The following is a 23,674-nucleotide window of genomic DNA, read 5'->3' as shown; positions in this document are numbered from 1 at the left end:
AATATATACAAAAACAATGAATGAAATAGATTAATTGTTGATTATTACAATAAAAGGAAAAAAAAATATTATAAGGAATATTGTTTTTGGTGTAATATTTGATGCAATGGGTTGAAGATGCAATAGTGTTTTACACTAAAAATCATACCAATTTGATACAATGGGTTGAAGATGGCCTTATATGAATTGAAATATGAAGTTGGTATTTAAATTTTTTATAATAATGTTAGATATAAAATTTTTGTGTACCATATAATGTGATATAACTTTTTTTTTAATATATAGTAATCTAAAGTACTATTGAATTATTTAGCTTCATTTATTGAGTATATGTTGAATTGACTTCTCTTATCCAATTTTTTCGTTTAATTCAGTTAATATGTGAAGATATTCTTTCAGAAAATATTTAAAAAAAATAAAAACAAACTTTGGCTTCTACAAACGGGGCGTAACACCAAATAACTAAGACTGCGACGTACAGAATCTCCGCAGTGAAAAAAGAACGATGGCGCTATCTGTAAGTAGACCTGGCAAACGGGCGGGTGTACCCGCGGGTCAACGGGTACCCGTACCCAACGGGCGGGTACGGGTAATACATATCTCGACCCGTAAAAAATTAACCCGTACCCGGCCCGCCCGTGACTTTTACGGGTGGACCGGGTACTACCCGCGGGTACCCGCTGACCCGCAAATTCAAAATTTAAAAAAAAAAAAACTGCTGAATCAGAATGACTTGTCTCGTCCTCTCACTGTGACACTGTCTCACATTTCACTCAACTCAAACCCTAATCTAAAGTAAAATAGCAAAACTTATTAGAGAAAAGAAAAAAAACGCAGCCATTCTCTTCCACAGCAGCTCCACAACCTCCACTGCTCCAGTCCTCTCACAGCAGCTCCACTCCCTCACTCGCTCGACTCTCAACAGCAGCTCCAGGACATGGATTTCTGGATATGAAGTTAAAGGTAACATTTTAACTTATATTTCACAGTTTTAATATTTTGTTTGTTATATATTACGATAGTTAACTTATATCTTGTTAATTGTAGAAGATGAAATTGATGATGCTCCTGGTTGTGCCATTAAGTCAAGGGCGGGAAGGAGATTGCATAATCAAGGGAGGCTTTTTTGTTTGTGTGTTTGGTACTTTGGTTTAAACAATTATATACGTTTAATTATTTAGTGTTTACTATTTTATGTATTTGAGTTAAACAATTTTATATGTTTAGTGTTTACTAATTGTAATTACTATGTTTTTAGTGTTTATTAATTCTATTATCTATATGGTGACTTTGATATAATATGAAAAATATTAATATTGAATTAATAATAAGTTATAACTAATAAGTTTAATAGGAAAACAGTAAAATATGAAAATGTAAAAAGCTGCTTCCATTTTCACGGGTGACCCGTGGGTGACCCGCGTCCGCACGGGCGGGTACGGATCATGAAAATGTCGACCCGTGAGAATTTTTCACCCGTTAACCCGTGACCCGTTCCACCAGTGACCCTTGCTACCCGGACCATACCCGCCCAACCCGCCGTTGCCAGGTCTATCTGTAAGTACTGGAAAAGACAAGGGTAATTTAGGAATTAAAAGTTTTAATGAATATGTTTTTTCATTTGTGTTTAGGCGTTCACGTTCTCGCGGCTTTTACAGGACAAATACCGAACAACACAGAACATTGTTGCTTCGTTTGGGAGAGATTAGTTGCAGAGCCGTCTCGGTGTTCATTCCGTTAAGTTTTCGCCATTCTACTTGTACCTCTGCAACAACTTCTCCCATTTCACCTGAAAACCAAGAAGCGCTTCAATTTCGAACAGAAACCTGCCTTTTACGACGTCGCTGCAGTTGCACATTTCTTGTATGATAAATGCAATAGAGACGCCGATACGATAACGGTTATTCATTTCTCGTTATTGTGTGCGGTCCTGGGCTTTGACCTTTCAATTAGTTTTCTGTGCATTTGCGTCGGTTGTTGGTGACTAAGGCAGGGCTCATCGGCGCAGCCTTGGATCTAAATCTTATCTGATTTTGGCCAATAATGGTAGCTTTTTTAATCTTGTTGTTTTTTCAAGTTAATAATGGAACCTTATATTTGTTTTGTCTGTTGATGTTTTTTTTTTTTATCAGTTTTTGTGTTTAATGGCAGATAATTTTGGTGATTAGCTATATATAATGGTGATATAAATATGAATAATTTTTCGTTGAGTTTATAAAATTGAGATAATATTTTTGATTTCTTTGAGCTGCTTTTGTGTAGTTAAGTATTACATGGAGAGTCTAGGTTTGGTATAAACGATATTTAGTGGTTAGGTAGTTAATTGTTGGTACTTTGGCTTTGAAGTGGGTGCTTCACTTTTTATGTTGAAATGAATAAGTGTTTCTAGTTGCATTTTTAACGGAATTTTATCTGGTTGGAATGTGACCCCCTCTCGCTCTTGTTCATTGTCTAATGAATCCTTCCTATCATCCTCCCTGGGAATCATATACTCGTTGGATGAATTGTGGGGAGCTCATGTAAGACATGCATTTGTGCATCTTGCATATTTATAATGAGGAAAACCTTGTGGCCATAGCTTCGTCATGCATTTGCAATGTTTTTCACACAATGCTTGGTGTTCACGGACACTGTATGCCCCCTTTTTTGGGTTTCTTTGGAGAGTTTATTTTTTTTGAATGTATGTTATGAAATTAAGTGGAATGGAACAGTGGCATTGTTGTTGTTGCCTGCATGATGACTGCCTTTGGAGTATGTTGTAAACTTGGCGAAATTAAATCCATTCTAATTTATTGGTGGGAGTAGCACTGAAGAAAACCAACTATAAATTGATGTCAACTAAATCTATTGGTGTAGAATAATTTTAGCATTGAAAATGCTGATATATGAGAAGCTGATTTCCTTTGTATAAGGAGGTAAAAATATGTTGGAAAGGTTTATGAATATTGTTGTGAGAGGAGTAAAAGGCCAATTTCAGATCCTTTTCTATAATTTCTAATCTGATATTTGTCTTTTCAAAAAGCGAAAGCATTTACCAAATTTGTGGTGATAATCACCCTTGAACTGGATGGCATTATCCATGTTTTATGATGTGTTGAAGGACAAAAATGCAGACTCATATTTTATGTTTTATGCTATTGAATTGTATTCAATTGATATTCTAGGCCAAATTATTGCTTCTAGATTGAAATGTCTTTTTGCATGGCTTCTACTTGTCTCTGATGTCTATCTTATAGATGAAGATTAGACTACTTTCTCAAGCTGATGTACTCACGATTACTTTGCCACTCAGGCTGGTCAAGTCGATTTGGCTGTTGGGTCTCTTGTTTGGACTGAGGATCCGGAGGTAACTTGGATAGATGGGGAGGTAGAAGAAGATAACAATGAAGAGTTCAAAATATACTGTACATCAGGGAAGACAGTAAGTGCCGCTTCTCAGTAGTGTTTATGCATCTTTTCCATTATAGAAAGAAGGAACTTTTCCTTATCTTTGAAAGTTTGTTTCTGTAAGCATTGTATATAAACATTGATACACATATATATAATTACACAGTAATCTGTTTAATGCCTTTTTCACAATTTATTATTGGATAATGGGTATGTGGACATTAAATTCTTTATTTCTTGTATGAAGGTATTATTGGAGTTGAAGAATAGTTAATGTGGCCGAATACTTCATTGAAACTAATTAATTTGGAACAAAATAAAGTATTAGTTGTCAAGAAGCCTGGCTGAGATATTGCAATGGACTTTATTTGCAATGTGAATGTCATATATGATGAATAACATGTTTTACTAAGTCAGTCACTACATGGAATCCTATAATGACGTGTATTGCTAAGTCAATCACTACATGTAATTCTATAACATGTGATGATGGTTCAAGTAAGTAGATTCTGCATTTGGAGATCAAGGAACGTGGACATGCACCATGTACACAAGATTTTCATTGTCATGCATGTAGAGAAGACTTCTGTGGCCATGGGATGTTTATATTAGAAGTACTGGTTGGGGGAGATTTGCTTCCAGAATATGTCAATTAATGCATCTTTCAACATGTGTTTTAAAGTAAACGGGTGTTATCCTTTTACATTCTATTTGCAAATGAAATTGCTTCAGATCAGTGTTGCTTTTTAGTGAGGAGTGTGCCTGGATACAGTACAGTCAAATGACTGGTTTTGTGTTTTTATTGGTGTATTGTGGGATTTTGGTGTTGATATTGTCAGCTAGAAACAAAAATGAGAACCCTTGGATGACACTATTTTTAGGTTAAATGAAAATAATCTAATATTTGATAGGAAAATTTGAGCAAAATTTGAGAATATTATTGTGTAATGAAAGAGGCTTTTGTCTTTTCTTTTGGGAGGCTATTCCAACAACAACTACCACTTGCCGTTGCCCCTTTTATTTTGTGTGTGCAAGTATCTTAATTGGTGAAGCATTTTGCATTAGAATCTTGGGACTGCTTCATCTAACAGTACCATTTTTGTTTTTTATGTAGATATTTAATGTATTGATGTACCTATCTCATTATTATTGCTATTATTTTTTAAAATATAGTTTAATAGTTCTTATAAGGAAAAAGGTAGCTATGCTCGTAAAAGTTAATCTTGTGCCTGAATGTTATTTTACACTTCATGATGACTCTTTATGAAATCTGGTACTATGCTTCATTTTTTATTTAATTACAAGAAATTAGTGGTTTTGTTGAAGTGTTCCTGATATATGTACTATGCATGTTCTAGGTTGTTGCCAAAGCCTCCAATGTCTATCCAAAGGATGCTGAGTTTCCTCCAAGTGGTGTTGATGATATGACAAAGCTGGCTTATCTTCATGAACCAGGGGTTCTATACAATTTAAAGTGTCGATATGATATAAATGAAATATATGTAAGTATTAAACAGTTAATTTGTATCCAAACATTTCCTTCTGGCCTTGTTGTTTGGTAAGTACATTTTAACTGTGCGGGTCTTATTAGATGCTTCATATCCTTGTTACTATTTCATGCAGTTGTATTCTTTTTCTTTTGGTTCTGGGGTTTGGACAGTGCTCACTACTATATATGCTTAATATTTTGGTGTTCATTTCTTACTTTAGTTTTCCTTTTTTCGCTGGTTCAACTTTATATGAATCTAAACTAACCAATGGTGATTCCAGACTTATACAGGAAATATATTGATTGCTGTGAATCCTTTTCAAAGACTTCCTCATTTGTATGATAATCATATGATGGAACAATATAAAGGGGCAGCTTTGGGTGAGCTGAGCCCTCATCCTTTTGCTCTTGCAGATTCTGCTTACCGGTAATATATCTTAAGCCTTAATCTGTCCTAATTATTTGTGATTTAGGATTTTAATGCGCCTGGCATTATAAAAATTCGTTATTACAGACTGATGGTTAATGAGGGAATAAGCCAGTCAATTTTGGTTAGTGGGGAAAGTGGAGCTGGTAAAACAGAAAGTACAAAGATGCTTATGCAGTATCTTGCCCATATGGGAGGAAGAACTACAACTGAGAAGAAGCGGTCTGTGGAGCAGCAGGTCCTAGAGGTAGCAAATTTAATCTTATTATGTGTCCAACTTGGTGGTTTGTGACTAAGATGGTATATTGCATTAATTCCACCCATTTTTTTTTTTTTTTTTTCCTGGTGTGGCAGTCCAATCCTGTCCTGGAAGCATTTGGTAATGCAAAGACTGTGAGAAACAATAATTCTAGGTGAGAAAACTTATGGTTCTAGAATTGTTGTTGTATTGTCTGTTTATGGCAAATTGTGTTGGAATTGTTTGTAATGTCATTGCAGTCGTTTTGGTAAGTTCGTGGAGATTCAATTTGATCAAAGGGGGAGGATTTCAGGAGCTGCCATTAGAACTTATTTACTGGAACGTTCCCGTGTCTGTCAAGTGTCTGATCCTGAGCGAAATTATCATTGCTTTTACATGCTTTGTGCAGCACCGACAAAGGTAAAGCATGTCTTGTTTATGGTATTTGTTGGTTGAGTGATGATTAATTGAGTATGAGGTTATAATGCTTCATAGACATATAATCACTACTTCTTCTTCAAATACAAGTTTTGATGTGACTTTTATCTTATTTATTCTTCTTTTTTTAATGTGTTCGGAATAATATAGTATAATGTATGTCTTGTTTATGATATTTTTCGGGTGGGTGGTGATAAATTGAATAGTATGCTATAAGGCTTCTTAGTCAGATAATTATTATTTACATACAAAGTTTTGATGTTACTTCATCTTATTCTTCTTCTTTCTCTAATCCTTTTGGAACAATTACTATAAATATGGGTGTTGCTTCCGAAGTAATTTTCAAAGGATTTATTTTTTCCATATTCAAAGGGATTGAATTGTTGTCGGGTCTATTGAATCGAGAAATTAGTTTGATTGTCCATCTTTTTGATAATTTTTGTGACCTTTTTTAGTCTTGTTGGGGGAGTTTTTTGTAGTCTAACAAAGAATTATAACATTTGTTTCTAGCGCCAATGTTATAGTCCCAAAAGTATTCTTGCTTTTGTGGAGCCAAAGCTTACACCAAAATATTGATTTACGTTTTATCAGAGGTTTTCGTTGTTGGTGTTTAAAGATTGGAGAAGGTGATGCTTTTATTATCAAATTAAAAGAATCTTCCTTCTTTTGCCAAAATATATACAGTATTTCAAGGGGATCAATGCTATATACATGAAGAAGTATCCCAAAATTCCCATACCAAATGATCCAATATGTGGCATTGACGTGCAAGTGATGAGCTAATGAGGCAAGTGATGAGCTAATTAGATAAGTGACACAGTAGTGCCTCATAGGATGATACATCGCTTGGAATAAGAATTTTGGGATACAACTTGGGATACGTAATATTACTCTTTTAAGGATGCTACACATAGTTTGTTATGGAATTTTCATGTTCTAACAAGTCTATTAATTGTTTTACTTTTTATGGTTTTTCGGTAAGTAACCAAACCACAATAGTTTTACTGCTTATTGTAATATCAAGAATGCAAAGACATGCCATGCATAGCNGTATCTTGCCCATATGGGAGGAAGAACTACAACTGAGAAGAAGCGGTCTGTGGAGCAGCAGGTCCTAGAGGTAGCAAATTTAATCTTATTATGTGTCCAACTTGGTGGTTTGTGACTAAGATGGTATATTGCATTAATTCCACTTTTTTTTTTTTTTTTCCTGGTGTGGTAGTCCAATCCTGTCCTGGAAGCATTTGGTAATGCAAAGACTGTGAGAAACAATAATTCTAGGTGAGAAAACTTATGGTTCTAGAATTGTTGTTGTATTGTCTGTTTATGGCAAATTGTGTTGGAATTGTTTGTAATGTCATTGCAGTCGTTTTGGTAAGTTCGTGGAGATTCAATTTGATCAAAGGGGGAGGATTTCAGGAGCTGCCATTAGAACTTATTTACTGGAACGTTCCCGTGTCTGTCAAGTGTCTGATCCTGAGCGAAATTATCATTGCTTTTACATGCTTTGTGCAGCACCGACAAAGGTAAAGCATGTCTTGTTTATGGTATTTGTTGGTTGAGTGATGATTAATTGAGTATGAGGTTATAATGCTTCATAGACATATAATCACTACTTCTTCTTCAAATACAAGTTTTGATGTGACTTTTATCTTATTTATTCTTCTTTTTTTAATGTGTTCGGAATAATATAGTATCATGTATGTCTTGTTTATGATATTTGTCAGGTGGGTGGTGATAAATTGAATAGTATGCTATAAGGCTTCTTAGTCATATAATTATTCTTTACATACAAAGTTTTGATGTTACTTCATCTTATTCTTCTTCTTTCTCTAATCCTTTTGGAACAATTACTATAAATATGGGTGTTGCTTGCGAAGTAATTTCAAAGGATTTATTTTTTCCATATTCAAAGGGATTGAATTGTTGTCGGGTCTATTGAATCGAGAAATTAGTTTGATTGTCCATCTTTTTGATAATTTTTGTGACCTTTTTTAGTCTTGTTGGGGGAGTTTTTTGTAGTCTAACAAAGAATTATAACATTTGTTTCTAGCGCCAATGTTATAGTCCCAAAAGTACTTTTGCTTTTGTGGAGCCAAAGCTTACACCAAAATATTGATTTACGTTTTATCAGAGGTTTTCGTTGTTGGTGTTTAAAGATTGGAGAAGGTGATGCTTTTATTATCAAATTAAAAGAATCTTCCTTCTTTTGCCAAAATATATACAGTATTTCAAGGGGATCAATGCTATATAAATGAAGAAGTATCCCAAAATTCCCATACCAAATGATCCAATATGTGGCATTGACGTGCAAGTGATGAGCTAATGAGGCAAGTGATGAGCTAATTAGATAAGTGACACAGTAGTGCCTCATAGGATGATACATCGCTTGGAATAAGAATTTTGGGATACAACTTGGGATAAGTAATATTACTCTTTTAAGGATGCTACACATATTTTGTTATGGAATTTTCATGTTCTAACAAGTCTATTAATTGTTTTACTTTTTATGGTATTTCGGTAAGTAACCAAACCACAATAGTTTTACTGCTTATTGTAATATCAAGAATGCAAAGACATGCCATGCATAGCTGTGTCCTCGTATCTAGATTTCCATGAGTCATCATGTCCAACATCCTGTGTTTGTGGTGTAGGTTGTAGATTTAAGTCCTTCGTTGTTGTGTGCATCGAGTCCACTCAATTTAATATGTCTAAATGAATAAAGGCTCTACCATGATTGACATGGTAATAATAAGCCACAAATTATCACGTTAAACTTAGATTTTTGACATCAAAGTAGTTGTCTAATTTAATTTCATTGGTTAGTGTAATACCCTTACCCATGTTTTTATTATGTCCTCTATCAGGACATTAAGAAGTACAAATTGGGAAATCCAAGGACCTTTCATTATCTAAATCAATCAAATTGCTATGAATTGGATGGAGTGGATGATTCTAAGGAGTACGTTGCGACTAGAAGAGCTATGGATGTCGTTGGGATCGGTTCTGGTGACCAGGTAATTTGTCTAGAATTTTTTTTGCAATGAATTAATCTTATATAAAACTCAACTAAGGAGTTTCCTTTCTTAGGATGCAATATTCCGGGTTGTTGCTGCAATACTCCATTTGGGTAACGTTGAGTTTGCTAAGGGAGAGGAACCAGATTCTTCAGAACCTAAGGATGATAAATCTCGGTTTCATCTCAAAACAGTGGCGGAACTTCTCATGTAGTTTATTATACTATGAACTTTTACTAATATTCACATAACTGTTTTAATTCTAAAATCATGGAAGGCAAATCCTTCATCTGCTACTCTGTTCAGGTGTGATGAGAAGTCTCTTGAAGACTCCTTATGTAAACGTGTCATTATGACCCGGGATGAAAGCATAAAAAAATGTCTTGATCCAAACTCTGCAGCTGTCAATAGAGATGCTTTAGCTAAAATTGTTTATTCGAGATTATTTGATTGGTAGGTTAAAGTATATTTTATAAGTTCATTTTATAAAAGAAACAATTTGTAATAACCTTTCGTTCATCTATCCAGTTTTCCAGTGTTTTTGATGTCTTATAGACTTGTTGAACCAGGCTTGTGAACAAAATAAATTATTCTATCGGTCAAGATCCGAATTCAAAAACCCTAATCGGAGTTCTGGATATTTATGGATTCGAGAGTTTCAAGACAAACAGGTGCTTAACCGGTACGCTTTTGCTTTCATCATTTTAGATTTCTTATGGTGAATTGCATAAATCCCTATGTTTTCTGAGATAATAATGTTTAATTAAGGAAATGGAAACATTAGTGGCAGTGTCGCCACATGTAGATTGATATGAGGATTCATCATATTTTATATCCTGTCAAAGGTCCTAATGATGCATTCTAGCATTCAACTCTTAGAATCATTTTCTACTTGGGGAAATATTTGCATGGTAGCTCTTTCCTTACTTCTTCGGCTAGCTTGTTGCTTTTGCTTCAATAATGGCCAATGTTGTGGATATTTGAATTCTTAACACATTTACATGTCAATCTACGATTATGTGCATCTGTCCTTTTTATTTGAATTGCTTTTTGGACTTTCATATTCAGCATATTTTGATGATCACATTCATTTTTTGATGTTGACTACTCGTCTGCAGCTTTGAGCAATTTTGTATCAATTTGACAAATGAGAAGCTGCAGCAACACTTTAACCAGGTTAACCATAGGATTTAGCTACATTCATTTCGTGTTTTTCGTAGTTATTGTAACTTATAAACTAATTCTACTTTAACCTTAGTACTCTTTTTACAGCATGTTTTCAAGATGGAGCAAGAAGAATATACTAGGGAAGAAATTGACTGGAGCTATATAGATTTTATTGATAATCAGGATGTTCTTGATCTTCTTGAAAAGGTGATTCAGTCTCCTGATGCTTAATGTTTTATATTGGATTGCACCTTATATTACAATGCCGGAATTAACTGATATTTTTTGCAAATTGATGTTCTTAAGGCTGTTTTGATTGTTATATGAGCATTTTTTCTGGGACATGCAAACTCTTCATTACATCAAGACCACTGTGTACTTAAAGAGCACAAGCACACAGACCTCTGAGTATCAATTGGAACAATTAAAACCACATACTTAATGAGTAGACTTGTAGACATTGAATCTGGGTAAATGTTTCACCTTAGCAGAGAGGGATCTAGTGCACAATAACTGTTTGTTTCTGGGACATTAATGATCTACCATTTATTAAATTTTCTCATTTATATTTTATTGGTAAAGGAAAACTCTAGGTACAACAATTTACTGGTGGAAGAATTGTTATTTTGTTTTCTAAATGTTTGCTGATTTGTTCTGGTACAATGGAAATTTACATGAGATAAAATGATTTTGTACACCAATGTTTGTTGACATAGTCATAACAGATGAATTTATGTTTTTCATTTAAATATATACAGTACTTTCATAGTTTTGATATATCAAGTGTTTTTTCTGCAATCCTACTTTACCCTTCCAGTTTATTTTGAATTTCTTCAATGTTTGTTTCTTAGATTAGTTTTTCTCCATTGCTGTAAAGAAGTGCTCCAAATGGTGAATGTAAAAAAATTTTTATGCTTCATTTGTGTTTCATATTTCTGATCTGTACCTTTTGTTTCCAGAAACCTGGTGGCATCATTGCTCTTCTAGATGAAGCGTGGTATGTATTGAAACAAAATGTGGTTGCCACTTTTCCTCTTTACTTCATTTTTTTTCCGACATGGCTTATTTGTAACTATTTGTAGTATGTTTCCTCGATCAACATATGAGACTTTTGCTGAGAAACTATATCAGACTTTCAAAGAACATAAGCGTTTCAACAAGCCAAAGTTGGCACGTACTGACTTCACCATTTCTCACTATGCTGGTGATGTAAGCAACTATGTTGTTTTGGCTGCAGAGTACTATGCCAAATTTAGTCAAATACGTATAAAAAGAAAGTAGTGATTTCAGGTCACTCATTAGTTGGGATATTTGATTTCAGGTCACATACCAGACGGAGTTCTTTCTGGACAAGAACAAAGATTATGTTGTTGCTGAGCATCAAGCTCTTCTGAGTGCTTCAGGATGCCCCTTTGTTTCAGCGTTATTCCCAACTTTACCTGAGGAATCCTCCAAATCGTCAAAGTTCTCATCCATAGGTTCTCGCTTTAAGGTTTGCCTTAATATGCATCATTTACTAATATTTTCTTTGAAGTTTTTGGTGGTAATTCTTATCAAATACTTAAATACAGCAACAATTGCAAGCATTGCTTGAAACACTGAGTGCCACTGAACCGCATTACATACGGTGTGTTAAGCCGAATAATGTTCTCAAGCCAGGAATCTTTGACAATTCTAATGTTCTACATCAACTACGTTGTGGGGTAAGTTTTGCCATTTTTGCAGTAATGGTGTTGCTGTTGCTAATTAGTGTCTTGTGCAACATTTTCAAACTCAATGAATTTCATTTTTCCAGGGTGTTATGGAGGCAATTAGGATCAGTTGTGCTGGATATCCCACTAGAAAGCCATTTCATGAGTTTTTAACTCGTTTTCGCATCTTGGCACCAAATGTCTTGGATGTCAGGTAACTTCAAAGTTTACTTTAATTTTCTTTGGTGTTTGGCATTTGTTGGATCTTGAAAAGTTGTGCCCTGGCTGTTTCACTAATATTCTTTGACTGCTATTTGTTCATTGACAGCCATGATGAGGTCATTGCTTGCAAGAGGCTTCTAGAGAAGGTGAACCTCAAAGGTTATCAGGTACATTTTATGACTCTTACACTTTTTTTTACAGTAATTTTTTATGCTGTTGTTCTTGCTGTCATTAATACCTGTGGGCTAGTATGTGTAGAACCAGTTCTTAAAAATTTTTCCTTCTGCATAAGTTGCATGTGCACTTCTGGTAGAAATGTGTCATTCCATTGTTGTATTGGTTTTAGGTTCTAGTTGCATCACAATATCGTCATTTACACCAAAAACAACTGGTGTTCAATGTATATGCCATCTGGTAGCTAATATTTACGCAAGCACTCTTATTGATCCAACTATATTGCAGATTGGAAAAACAAAAGTGTTTCTGAGAGCAGGTCAGATGGCAGAACTAGATGCTCGACGAAAAGAGGTACTAGGAAGATCAGCAAGCATCATCCAGAGGAAAGTTCGTTCATATTTGTGTCGTAAACGCTTCATCTTGTTGCGGTTGTCTGCAGTACAAATCCAAACCTTCTGCAGAGGTAATGATAGCACTTGTGCATCTCGTTGCATCTCGTTGAATTAATTGTTTTGTAGTTCACAAAATTAATTGATTGAAAATTTATTGCTTTCAGTTATATGCATATTTTACTGTTGTTTATCCTCTGAGCTGATTGTAGGACAAAATGCACTGCATCAGTTTGAGAGAATGAGAAGAGAATCTGCTAGTGTAAAAATCCAGAAATATTCACGCAGGTATCTTGCAGAGAAAGCTTACAATAAGTTGTGTTCTTCAGCCGTTTCTATTCAAGCAGGCATGCGCGGGATGGCTGCTCGTAATGAGCTTCGGTTTAGAAAGCATACAAGAGCAACAATTATTATCCAGGTAAGATGGAAATACCATTCTTTGTCTTTTGTCTTTATGCGTTATATTTTCTCGTTTGCATCTCCCTTTTTTTTTTTTTTTTTTTGGGTTTGTGAGTAATGTTTGGAAACTTATTAGCAAAGCAAGTGTTGATCTGTTAAAGCTGAGAAGCCAAGTTTTGTACTTGAGGTCTGGGGTAATGGTATTGAATTCGTTGCTCTTTGTGCCTAGGCTATGATCAGATCCTAAGTGAAACCAAATTGTGTGGTTGCATGGCATATAAAAATTCATTGTAGTTTCCTTCTCATCAGAACTTTGATTTTTTAGTTTATTGTTTCTTAACTCATGTTCTTAGATCTAAAAAATTTTAAACTGACAAATGGTTCCTGTGAGAGATACTGCTAATCAGGGTTATAGAGGATAAACTAAAAGCATAAGCAGAATAATGAATCAGAAGACTGGGCTTCCTATCCTATATATATACATACATACATACAAATCTAGAGGATCTCTCTAAACTAGCTATGCGATGGTTTTTTATGTTTTTTATTTGGTATTGATAATAATAGTCTCTTTTATGTAAACTTAGTTTAGGGATTGGAATTATGAAGACAACTCATTTTTCTTCATAAATCTGAACTCGGATGGGTCTTCGGTTAAATTGTTTCCTGGGCTGTACCTTTTCCACTTTGATTCTTTTGTGGTGATATACTGTCAGGGCTATAGAATTTTTGGTTTTTGAAGTTCCTGTTGGCCTGTTGTTAAATTTTGTATCCTTTTTTTGTATTAATGATATTATACACACACACACACACACACACACACACACACACATATATTAAAAAAAAGTGAATTATCAAAGTACATTTTTTCTTAAGCTAGTTGCTTATAATGTACTAGGTGGATGTTCATTCTATCTGTAACAGCATGTACTACTTGAGAGTTTAACAACCATTCAGCATGTACTACTTTAGAGTTAACAACCTTTTACATGGTTTTTTCCCTCTGATTGGGGTTTATTTGTGATCATACAGAGTCATTGCCGACAATACTTAGCTTGCTGTCATTATTTAAAGATGAAGAAAGCAGCAATTGCTGTACAATGTGCCCAGAGAGCGAAAATTGCACGCAGAGAGTTAAGGAAGCTTAAAATGGTGATATCCTCATTCATTTTTTGATCAATATTCTCCATTTCTTGGTTAAGTTTTAAGCTTACAATTTTGTTTATAAGCATGCTTATGCTTATTTTGTTTGATAATTATAAGTTTCTTCTGTTTCTTTGAGAAAACATATTTGCACATATTTAATTTACTAAATGACTATTTATGTTGATTATCAGGAGATCCAGACCAAAAGCTTACATCATTAGGTGGTGACATAGACTGCTTTTAGCTTCCGTAAGAAAAAATAAAATCTTTTTGTGTAGGTCCTTTAGAAGACAAAACTAAATGGGTGTTGCACATGTAATAACTAGGTTTTGAAGTTTCTGTTAGTTCTCCCTACCATTTACAAAACTGAAATAAATGGTGCTACACTGTTTTGGAAAAACAGATAAGTTAGCATAGGTTAGAAATGGAAATTTTATCCTCAGTGGCTGGGTCTAGTGTAATATATAATAGCAGAAATATATTAAATGATGAATTTTACTAGTACAACTGTACTTACAATAACTCCCAACTTTTCTTCAATTTTGGTAAGTCTCTATCTTTAGTTGTTGATGATTTTTATTTTGGAATATCTGAATATTTGTAAGGGCGAAATGCTTTTTTGGCTGGATCTGAAATATACCTGCTTCAGGATGAAAGTAACTTTGTCAAGTTTTTAAATCATTAATTTCACCTTTCCTCCCTTTTGATTTTATAGAGAATGTAGCTATAGAATATTATCTATTGCCGTATATATTTTATGTCTCTCTTTCTTGTTGCCAATTATGAAATTACTTCCTCAGCTGTCCAAATTGGTTATTCATGTTCCTTGTGCTCATATTTCTTGAAGTGATTATATGCATGAATATTTTCTGGTCCTTGTATGCCTGTAGGCTGCTAAGGAAACTGGTGCTCTCCAAGCTGCCAAAAGTAAACTGGAAAAGGAAGTTGAAGAACTTACATGGCGTTTGCAGCTAGAGAAACGAATGAAGGTAGAATACTTTTTCTGATAAGTTTTTATGGATAGATGAATGCGCATCACAATATTTTAATATAGTTGCTGTTAGATTATAACAACAGTGTGTTCATGGGTTCTTGATACATAGGTTTTGATTTTTGAATGGTTAAGAAGGGATTCATTTTAAATTATATTTAAGCGTCACTTTATTACGGCCAATCAGTTGCATACTACCGTTAAAGTGATTCTTTTAGACTTTTCTTTGGTCTCCTAAGGGAAAAAGTGCGAGAAGATAATGACATAACAAGAAGCAGATGGAGTATATATATGAGATTTTTATGCTTAATGATTTTACAGAGCAGCAGCCCTCTGGTTTAGAATAAAAGATAATGCTTATATTATTTCATATTGCTCACTTATAATTTGATTAACTTGATGCAGGCTGATCTTGAGGAAGCCAAAACACAGGAAAATGCAAAATTGCAGTCTGCTTTACAACAGATGCAACAACAGTTCCAAGAAACGAAGTCACTGCTTATCAAGGAGCAAGAGGCTGCTAAGAAAGCAGCTGAACAAGTTCCAGTTGTTCATGAAGTCCCTGTTATTGATAATGAAATGATGAATAAACTTACTGAAGAAAATGAACAACTCAAGGTAAGTTCACACATATTTGCTTCTGAATGAGATTTTGGGTTTTGCTTATATGTGTTAATGCATACTTCTGGATGTGATAACTTTTATGTTATTCTTCTTATTTTTTTATCTTTGCTTATTGATACTCTGCCTGCTGTGTGACACATTGTAGGCTCTGGTAAGTTCGCTGGAAAAGAAAATTGAAGAAACAGAGAAGAAATTTGAAGAAACAAATAAACTTTGTGAAGAGCGGCTGAAGCAGGCTTTGGATGCAGAGTCAAAGATAATTGAATTAAAGACTACAATGCAGAGGTCAATACAATAAGTTGTCTACTTTTGCAAAACTGTGCCAAATTGCATCTCTGATCCAATTGCTTTTTTCCTTGATTAACCTGGGTTTGTTAATTTGTTTAAAATATTGCCTACATCTGTTTTCAGGCTTGAAGAAAAACTTTCTGACATGGAAACTGAGGACCAAATTCTGCGGCATCAATCATTGTTGAATTCATCCTCTAGAAAAATCTCAAAACAATTATCAAGTGCAACTCAGGTAAGCTTGTTGTGAAACATTATTTCTTATGTCTAGTTTTTGCTTCTACATTGCATATTTGGGGAATTTGCTGATCCTTTGTTCTGCATTTTTGCAGCCTCTGGAAAACGGTCATCATGTAAGTGATGAAATTAAAGTTGATGCATTTTAGTTTTATGGTGTGTTATTTTCATATTTCATATCTATAATTCTGAGAGCATACTCTTACAGGAACCACAAAGTGCCACCCCGGTTAAAAAGCTTGGTACATTTGATAGTAGATTAAGGAGATCCCAGATTGAACGGCAGAATGTATGTGCTTTAGATAGAAAGCAAGATTATAGTCTTAATCTTTGAGTTAATTTTCTTTTATTTTCAGTTGAAAGTCAATTGGATTTATTCTCTAATTTTGGAGTCTTCCATGGTGCAGGAATCTGTGGATGCTCTAATCAAATGTGTGTCACAAGATCTTGGGTTCAGTAATGATAAACCAGTTGCAGCATTTACCATATATAAATGTCTTCTCCACTGGAGATCATTTGAGGCAGACAAAACTAGTGTATTTGATCGTCTCATTCAGATGATTGGTTCTGCAATAGAGGTGATTGGAAAAACATTACACAATTATTCTGTGCTCATTTTTATTCCTTTTTCCAGTGCCGATTTAAATTTCTGTTTATGGAAAAACTGTGGGGAGTCACTTGCTAAAGGAAGCTTTTACCTCATCATCTATGGTTCTGATCATAAGATCCAAAAATGGAAATTCCATTTTAGTTTATTATGAATAGAAAGCTGGATTGCATTTCCCATCACATATTTTTTCTCTTCCACTTTTTTCTATCTGTTGATTGTTGTAGAATTACTGTTTTTGAAAATCTGATGGGTTTGTTTGACTATCTTTCCCCAAATAGAAGGAACTTATATCTGGTTTTTTAAGCATGGTTAAAGTATGTGTGCACAGATTAAGGAGGTTATGTGAATTTTCACCAACTACCTGCTCACCATGAACTCAGCATGCTCACATCTACTGCCAATGGAAAAAGGTAAAAGGATAAAGAAAAGCAAAGAAAAGGAGGATGAGTAGTAAAGTGGAGTAAAAAGGAACCGTTTGGTGTCCAGTGAATTGAAATCTAACATTGTTAGCCATTTTTGGGTTATTTAGTAAAATTAAATTGAAGGCATTTTGGAGATGCTTGTGAGGAAGTGGCCTTCCTTTTTTGGATAATATCTGTTTTTTAGCAGTTCTGTGAACTTCAATTACAAGAAAACTTTTACTTTGATCTTTTTATTAATGCAAATTGCATGATGGTGTACTGGTTTTTGAGTACTTTATCTGTGTTAAAACTTAACTATGTATTGTCGGTTTTTTGGTGCTGGACTGGTGTGGTTCACCTTCATCATAGACCAGCTTGATCCCTTTAATAAAGTTAATTTTTTTTTTTTTTCGTATAGAAATAACAAATAAAAAAAGAGAAATCAACATGCTTGTTCTATGTAATGTGTTGCAGAAGCCTGACAGCAACAATCATATGGCTTATTGGCTATCCAATACGTCTATTTTATTGTCTTTGCTTCAAAGGAGTTTAAAGGCCAGCGGTCCAAATTCACAGCGGAAGCCTCCCACACCAACTTCATTTTTTGGACGGATGACCCAAGTAATCATATGTTTCTTGGATTACAGTTTGAACTATTTTTTTTGAATATGATCATATAATTAAGAACTGTATGTAGAACACTTATTTATTTTTCAACATCTGTCATATTTGGTAGGGATTCCGCTCATCCCCTTCTTCTGCCAACCTTCCAGTTGGAGATATCGTGCGCCAGGTTGAGGCCAAATATCCAGCTTTGCTTTTTAAGCAGCAGCTCACAGCATATGTGGAAACGATTTACGGGATCATTCGAGACAACTTGAAAAATGATCTGTCACCACATCTTTCTTCTTGTATCCAGGTAAGAGAACTGTTAGTTTTCCGTTGTTCTTTCCTCAACAAATCACTTTTCCTTGCTGATTTCTTTTTGTATCCTGGTGACTTGACTCCTAGTTTTCTGCTGCTTTTTTCCAGTGTCTTATTTAACTCTGCATTTCTTTTATGTGCTATATTTGATGAGTCTAATTTAGCATCTTGAGGACACATTTTTTCCCACATAATTTGTGATGCATTTTTGTTAAAGTTTCAAAAAGAGAAAAATGAAGTGATTTTACCTGTGATCAATTGAAATTTAATATACTAATTTTGACATTGCATCTGCAAACTTCATTATGATCAGTTCTGAATTTGAGTTTTTTATTTTGTTACATGACCAATTGATGTTGGCAAAATTGGTGTTGTACCAACTATTTGGCATAGTCTTGCCTGATCTTGTTTGCATTTTTCTAAATGTGCAAAAATACTATGTTGGAAGAAAATATGATAATGGTGAGAGTATTAAGTGGCAAGATCTCATACTTGATTTAAATGCTTTGCTGGTTATTTTACTCGAGATCGGTTACTTATATCCTAGAAGTGCAATTTTTCTAACTCCAATAAGGTGTTATCCCATTGATTTAGGCACCAAGGATGTCAAAGGGAACTTCCATAAGATCATCTGTGCAGTCATTTAGCAATGGTCCTGCATCTAGTCCCTGGAGCAGCATTATTGAGAGCCTTAATGGGCTGCTCGCTACACTGAAAGAAAATTTTGTATGAGATTTTAGTTTTTCTATATAAAGTTATTCATATCTTTTCATGTGTATGAGACTTATGGTTACAATTGTCTCAGGTGCCTCAAGTTCTTGTGCAAAAGATCTTTACTCAAGTTTTCTCATATATTGATGTACAGCTCTTTAATAGGTAACTCATTGCCTAATCTTTTCTCAACTGTTTTTCCTTGAATATGATGGACAACTTGTTCATCATTTTTATTAACTTTTTTCAATTATTACAATTGATCTTCTTAATTTTTTATCATTGAAAAGAAAAATTCTTGAAGTGATCTTCCTCCATATTAACTTTTAATTCAATGTTTGCATCGCTAGTACAGCCTTCTGCTTCGTCGAGAGTGCTGCTCATTCAGCAATGGAGAATATGTAAAATCTGGTTTAGCTGAACTAGAACTGTGGTGTGGGAAAGAAAAAGTTGAGGTACTGTTTTACCTTTTTGACAAGTACCAGTACATTTCTAAATTTTCTCACCATTTGAACAATCCTCCCTGACTGGAGTTTCTTCTTTGGCAATCTTGATTTTATGTCATAACAGTCTTAATTTTATACCATTCATCAGTTGCTTGTCTGAAAATTCCTCTTGTTGCAGTATGCAGGTTCATCCTGGGATGAACTCAAACACACTAGACAAGCGGTTGGATTCTTGGTATGTTTCTTTAATTTAATGTTCGAGAAAATATAAATTGCTCAGTACCTGCTAATGATATCTGGATATTATGATGTTAACTCTTTTTGAATGTTTGGCTTCTTTATTTATTTATTTTAATGCCTGGTAATGTACGAACTTGGTTGACTGTCTTTATGAATTAAGCATTATTATGTCCCTCTGTCAATTGTCAAGATTGCTACCGTGACTCCATAAAACTTTCATTTGTATCTGAAATTTCCAACCTAGGTAGCAGGATAAAGTGGCACCATGCTTTATCCCATCACAAAAGGGGGTTCACCAAGGCCAGAATAATATAGCAAAGATTTGTGGTGTTGATAGACTTTAGAGTGCATTAGCTTTGAAAAATGCTGTCAGTCTCAAGACATCTGTCCATCAGCTCTTTGGATTGAAAAATCATTGTAGGAATAGATTTACAGTCTCAACACACCCACTCTTCAGTTGTAAGTATTTAGAAATATTGAGGAATAGATGCCTAGGGCCAGCCTGTAAATCAATGAATGAATTTGATCTACGTATACAAGTTTTCTTACTGAGTTAGTTAGGAGGTATTGTAGAAATTTCTGGATTGGATGATGAAGATATGGTTGATTTTCTTTCTCTGGTGAAGGTACTGTTTTCTTGTGGGATAGTGGTCACAGGTACCCTTATATAGGAGTTTCAGAAGTAATAAAGGCCTGTAAGTTCTAGTCAAGAATTTCTGATTTTCAAAACTAGATAGATCGAGTTAAGATGGAAGATAAAAGCTAGTGTCAAAGATTACATGACAAGTTTTCTCATGTTATATAAAGGTAGGGCCGTGGCTCTTAGCTTTGGGATCCCTCCTTATTAGTTACTACGGAATAGAACATTGTAATTGAGTATTAGATCCACCAAATAGAACTTATATATAACTTTTGTAAAGTAGCATTGTAACTAAAGCTGTTTGATCGCTTTGATTATGCTTTAAGTGAAAATGTCCACTGAACTGCTCATACCTATGAGAGAGTTCTAAAATGAACTGTGTGTTGGTCAGTCAATCAGTGCTTAGTAGTGAAGTAATAATGAAGCTTTCATGGGGCATGTATGGGGAAATCTTGAAATCGAGGTTTTATGGTCTTATTGTCTTTTATGGCTTGACAGGAAATCCTGCCTCTGGGTCAGAGAACTGTCTTTCAAGATTTATATGGCTTGCTCATCTTTTTATTGTTTTGTGGTTGAATAATTTTAAGAGTTTCTCTGATTTATCTGTATTCCATGTATATGACCTACATTGCTTGACTAATACGTCTGCTGATTCAACTGGGGTTTTTCATTTCTGAAATTTGGTTAGTCATACTGTTTAGAAAACGAAGAGCATCTGGTAGGCACTGTTTGGTGAGGTTTCAGAATTATTTTCGAAAATTCGCTTTGTCTAAAGGAATAATTGAATCTTGCAGTTCTAAGAATATGTCTAGTAGTGGACTTTAAATATGGTTTTACCTAAAAAATAGAAAGATTACACATCTAGTATCTCTATGTTGAAGAAGTAGAAGAATAATTTGTTTTCTAGATCCTCTTTCTCAAATGTTTGACTTCGACATTAGCTTTTTGAGTGTGAGTTTTGTGTTTTTGACATTAGTACTCATGGCATTTTCTTTTGTCTGTTTCTGAAAATTTTATTTTAGTGTCAAATGAGTATTTTAGTTTTGGTTGTTTTAATACGCATGTTGTAAAGATGTTTTTTGTGGCATTTTTGGAGATATGCTATTTATGAAGATCATGCAGTGACTGCGGTTTACTTTTCCTCAAATGGCAATGATCTTAATCTTGACTGTTACCTTTTTTTTTTTTTACTATCATTTAAAGTGTCCAAGGGATTTTTTTATTTATTTTTAAATTCTTTTTCAGGTTATACACCAGAAGACTAGAATATCCTATGATGATATTACAAATGACCTATGTCCCGTAAGTCTCTCTTTTAAGCACAGTTCAAGTGTAAAATATGATGCTTTTTTTGGGACTATTGTCAACGTTTTGTCGGTTTTTTTTTTTTTTTCNCCCAAATGGCAATGATCTTAATCTTGACTGTTACCTTTTTTTTTTTTTACTATCATTTAAAGTGTCCAAGGGATTTTTTTATTTATTTTTAAATTCTTTTTCAGGTTATACACCAGAAGACTAGAATATCCTATGATGATATTACAAATGACCTGTGTCCCGTAAGTCTCTCTTTTAAGCACAATTCAAGTGTAAAATATGATGCTTTTTTTGGGACTATTGTCAACGTTTTGTTGGTTTTTTTTTTTTTTCCCCTCCTAAGTAATATTTTTGGTTAACGAGTAACATTATTTCCCATTTAACATGATAAATTTGGATTTATATGTTTGAAAATACTTAAGATTCTTTTGACAAATGTTGTTTGTTTCTTCAGGTCTTGAGTGTTCAGCAGCTTTACAGAATATGTACGCTGTACTGGGACGATGACTACAACACTCAAAGTGTATCCCCTGATGTAAGTCAAATAAATTAATTAAGACTTATCTTTCCAAATTCCTTATTTATTTCTTGTTAATTGGTGCTTCACCTTTTCTTTGGACAGGTGATATCTAGCATGAAAATTCTTATGACAGAAGGCTCCAGCGATGATGATAGCAAATCCTTCTTGTTGGATGACGATTCCAGGTAAGTGAAGAACAAAAGGGAAAAGTTTTGGTCCTTTTGAAACGATAAGGCGTGTTTCGAGCTTTTACTCACTGTACTTTTTATGCAGCATTCCTTTCTCAGTTGATGATATTTCATTAACCCTCCCAGAGAAGGATTTCTCAAATGTGAAGCCTGCTGCAGAACTTATTGAGAATCCAGCCTTCCAATTTTTACAGGATTAAGGCCTTGGTTAATGCATTTTTCTCTCCCTGATGGAGCATACCTTAGCAAGTTTAAAGTAGAAATCTCAGTGTCGGTCCAGCGAATGCCACAGTGTAAATCCACCGCCATTTACCTTATCCCCTTGTAGGTATTTTTGTCGTCATCACCTATTGCCCAGGATGTAGTTTTTTTTTTTTTTTTCTAAATTAAAGTTGTATAATTTAATTAGGCCAGTTGCTTTAGTCAAAGGGGGAAGGATGGTTTCTGAATCAGAGTGGCTTCTTGGTTTTTTGATTTATAAATTGGTCAGTCGAGTGGAGGCTAGTCTTCTTTGTAGGGGAATTATAGGAGGGAAAGTTGTAGTATTGTCCCAGCCTCAAAAATTCATATTGTACAGAATACATCAAGATAATATAATATTAGTTGAAAATTTGGTTTCCCATTCCTTTATCTTACTAAATTGAAGTAATGTGGATTGATTCTTTAGGACAATGTATTTATTGTAATGTTCTATGATAATTAAATTAGGTCAAAAGGTAGCTATGGGTATGGCTCCTTGAAAATGTCTACAATTTATTGGTGTTCTCTTCTAATTTTGGAAGAAAGTTGACATTAAATCCATGCGTTAAATTAATGAAACATATTATATATCCATTTTAACAAAGTAGATTTTAAAACAATTATCGTATATCACATAATTTTATTTTATTGGGTTTGATAACAGTTGAAGTTTGATCGGAATTAAGCAAAGCTTTGAATATAATCTAATTAAAGTGAGCGGCTATATATACCTCAACTTATGTTTGTGAAACTATAAAAATTGTCAACGTAAAACTCAATATATACATAATTGTTAAATGAACATAACTTTAAATATGTCTAAGGAGTTCATCAAATTCTTTATAGTTTATATATAGCTAGCTTTTGTTTCATGTTTTGCAGAATTAATGCACATATTATATTGTGGCGATTTCTTGCACCAATGAGAAGTATGCAATCCTTTGGGGGAGTTCGTGCAAGGGTCTATTAGAGATCGAAAAATATGATACTGAACCAATGAGTAATAATAACGATAATGTAAGTAAATAAATAAAAAAAGTAGATAAAATGAGTTTTTAAAGTGGTTCGGATGCAAGGTGTAAATCTTACGTCCACTGTTATGTTATTGACACT

At 34.1% G+C, this 23,674-nt stretch overlaps 1 protein-coding gene across 1 annotated transcript; it reads left to right on the top strand.

The window, feature by feature from the left end:
• The first annotated feature begins 505 nt into the window (after nucleotides 1-505).
• LOC116120982 (myosin-6-like) lies at nucleotides 506-22,923 on the top strand. Its single transcript, XM_031406952.1, has 39 exons — nucleotides 506-517; nucleotides 3,293-3,421; nucleotides 4,746-4,889; nucleotides 5,158-5,303; nucleotides 5,391-5,550; nucleotides 5,658-5,716; nucleotides 5,802-5,961; nucleotides 8,847-8,996; nucleotides 9,070-9,206; nucleotides 9,303-9,449; nucleotides 9,566-9,667; nucleotides 10,115-10,172; nucleotides 10,269-10,370; nucleotides 11,123-11,160; nucleotides 11,246-11,372; nucleotides 11,485-11,655; nucleotides 11,735-11,866; nucleotides 11,959-12,068; nucleotides 12,183-12,243; nucleotides 12,539-12,716; nucleotides 12,855-13,060; nucleotides 14,074-14,193; nucleotides 15,078-15,176; nucleotides 15,584-15,796; nucleotides 15,948-16,087; nucleotides 16,214-16,325; nucleotides 16,423-16,443; nucleotides 16,536-16,616; nucleotides 16,735-16,905; nucleotides 17,813-17,959; nucleotides 18,075-18,257; nucleotides 18,857-18,988; nucleotides 19,068-19,138; nucleotides 19,329-19,428; nucleotides 19,598-19,654; nucleotides 21,545-21,601; nucleotides 22,068-22,148; nucleotides 22,236-22,318; nucleotides 22,407-22,923. Exons 1-39 carry the CDS (start codon nucleotides 506-508, stop codon nucleotides 22,519-22,521), a joined length of 4,512 nt encoding a protein of 1,503 aa, XP_031262812.1. The 3' UTR covers nucleotides 22,522-22,923.
• The last annotated feature ends 751 nt before the right edge of the window (nucleotides 22,924-23,674 follow it).

This window comes from Pistacia vera, unplaced genomic scaffold (assembly GCF_008641045.1).
Source record: "Pistacia vera cultivar Batoury unplaced genomic scaffold, PisVer_v2 Contig954, whole genome shotgun sequence".
Lineage (NCBI taxonomy): Eukaryota > Viridiplantae > Streptophyta > Magnoliopsida > Sapindales > Anacardiaceae > Pistacia > Pistacia vera.
This window is presented reverse-complemented; position numbering and strand designations above follow the sequence as displayed.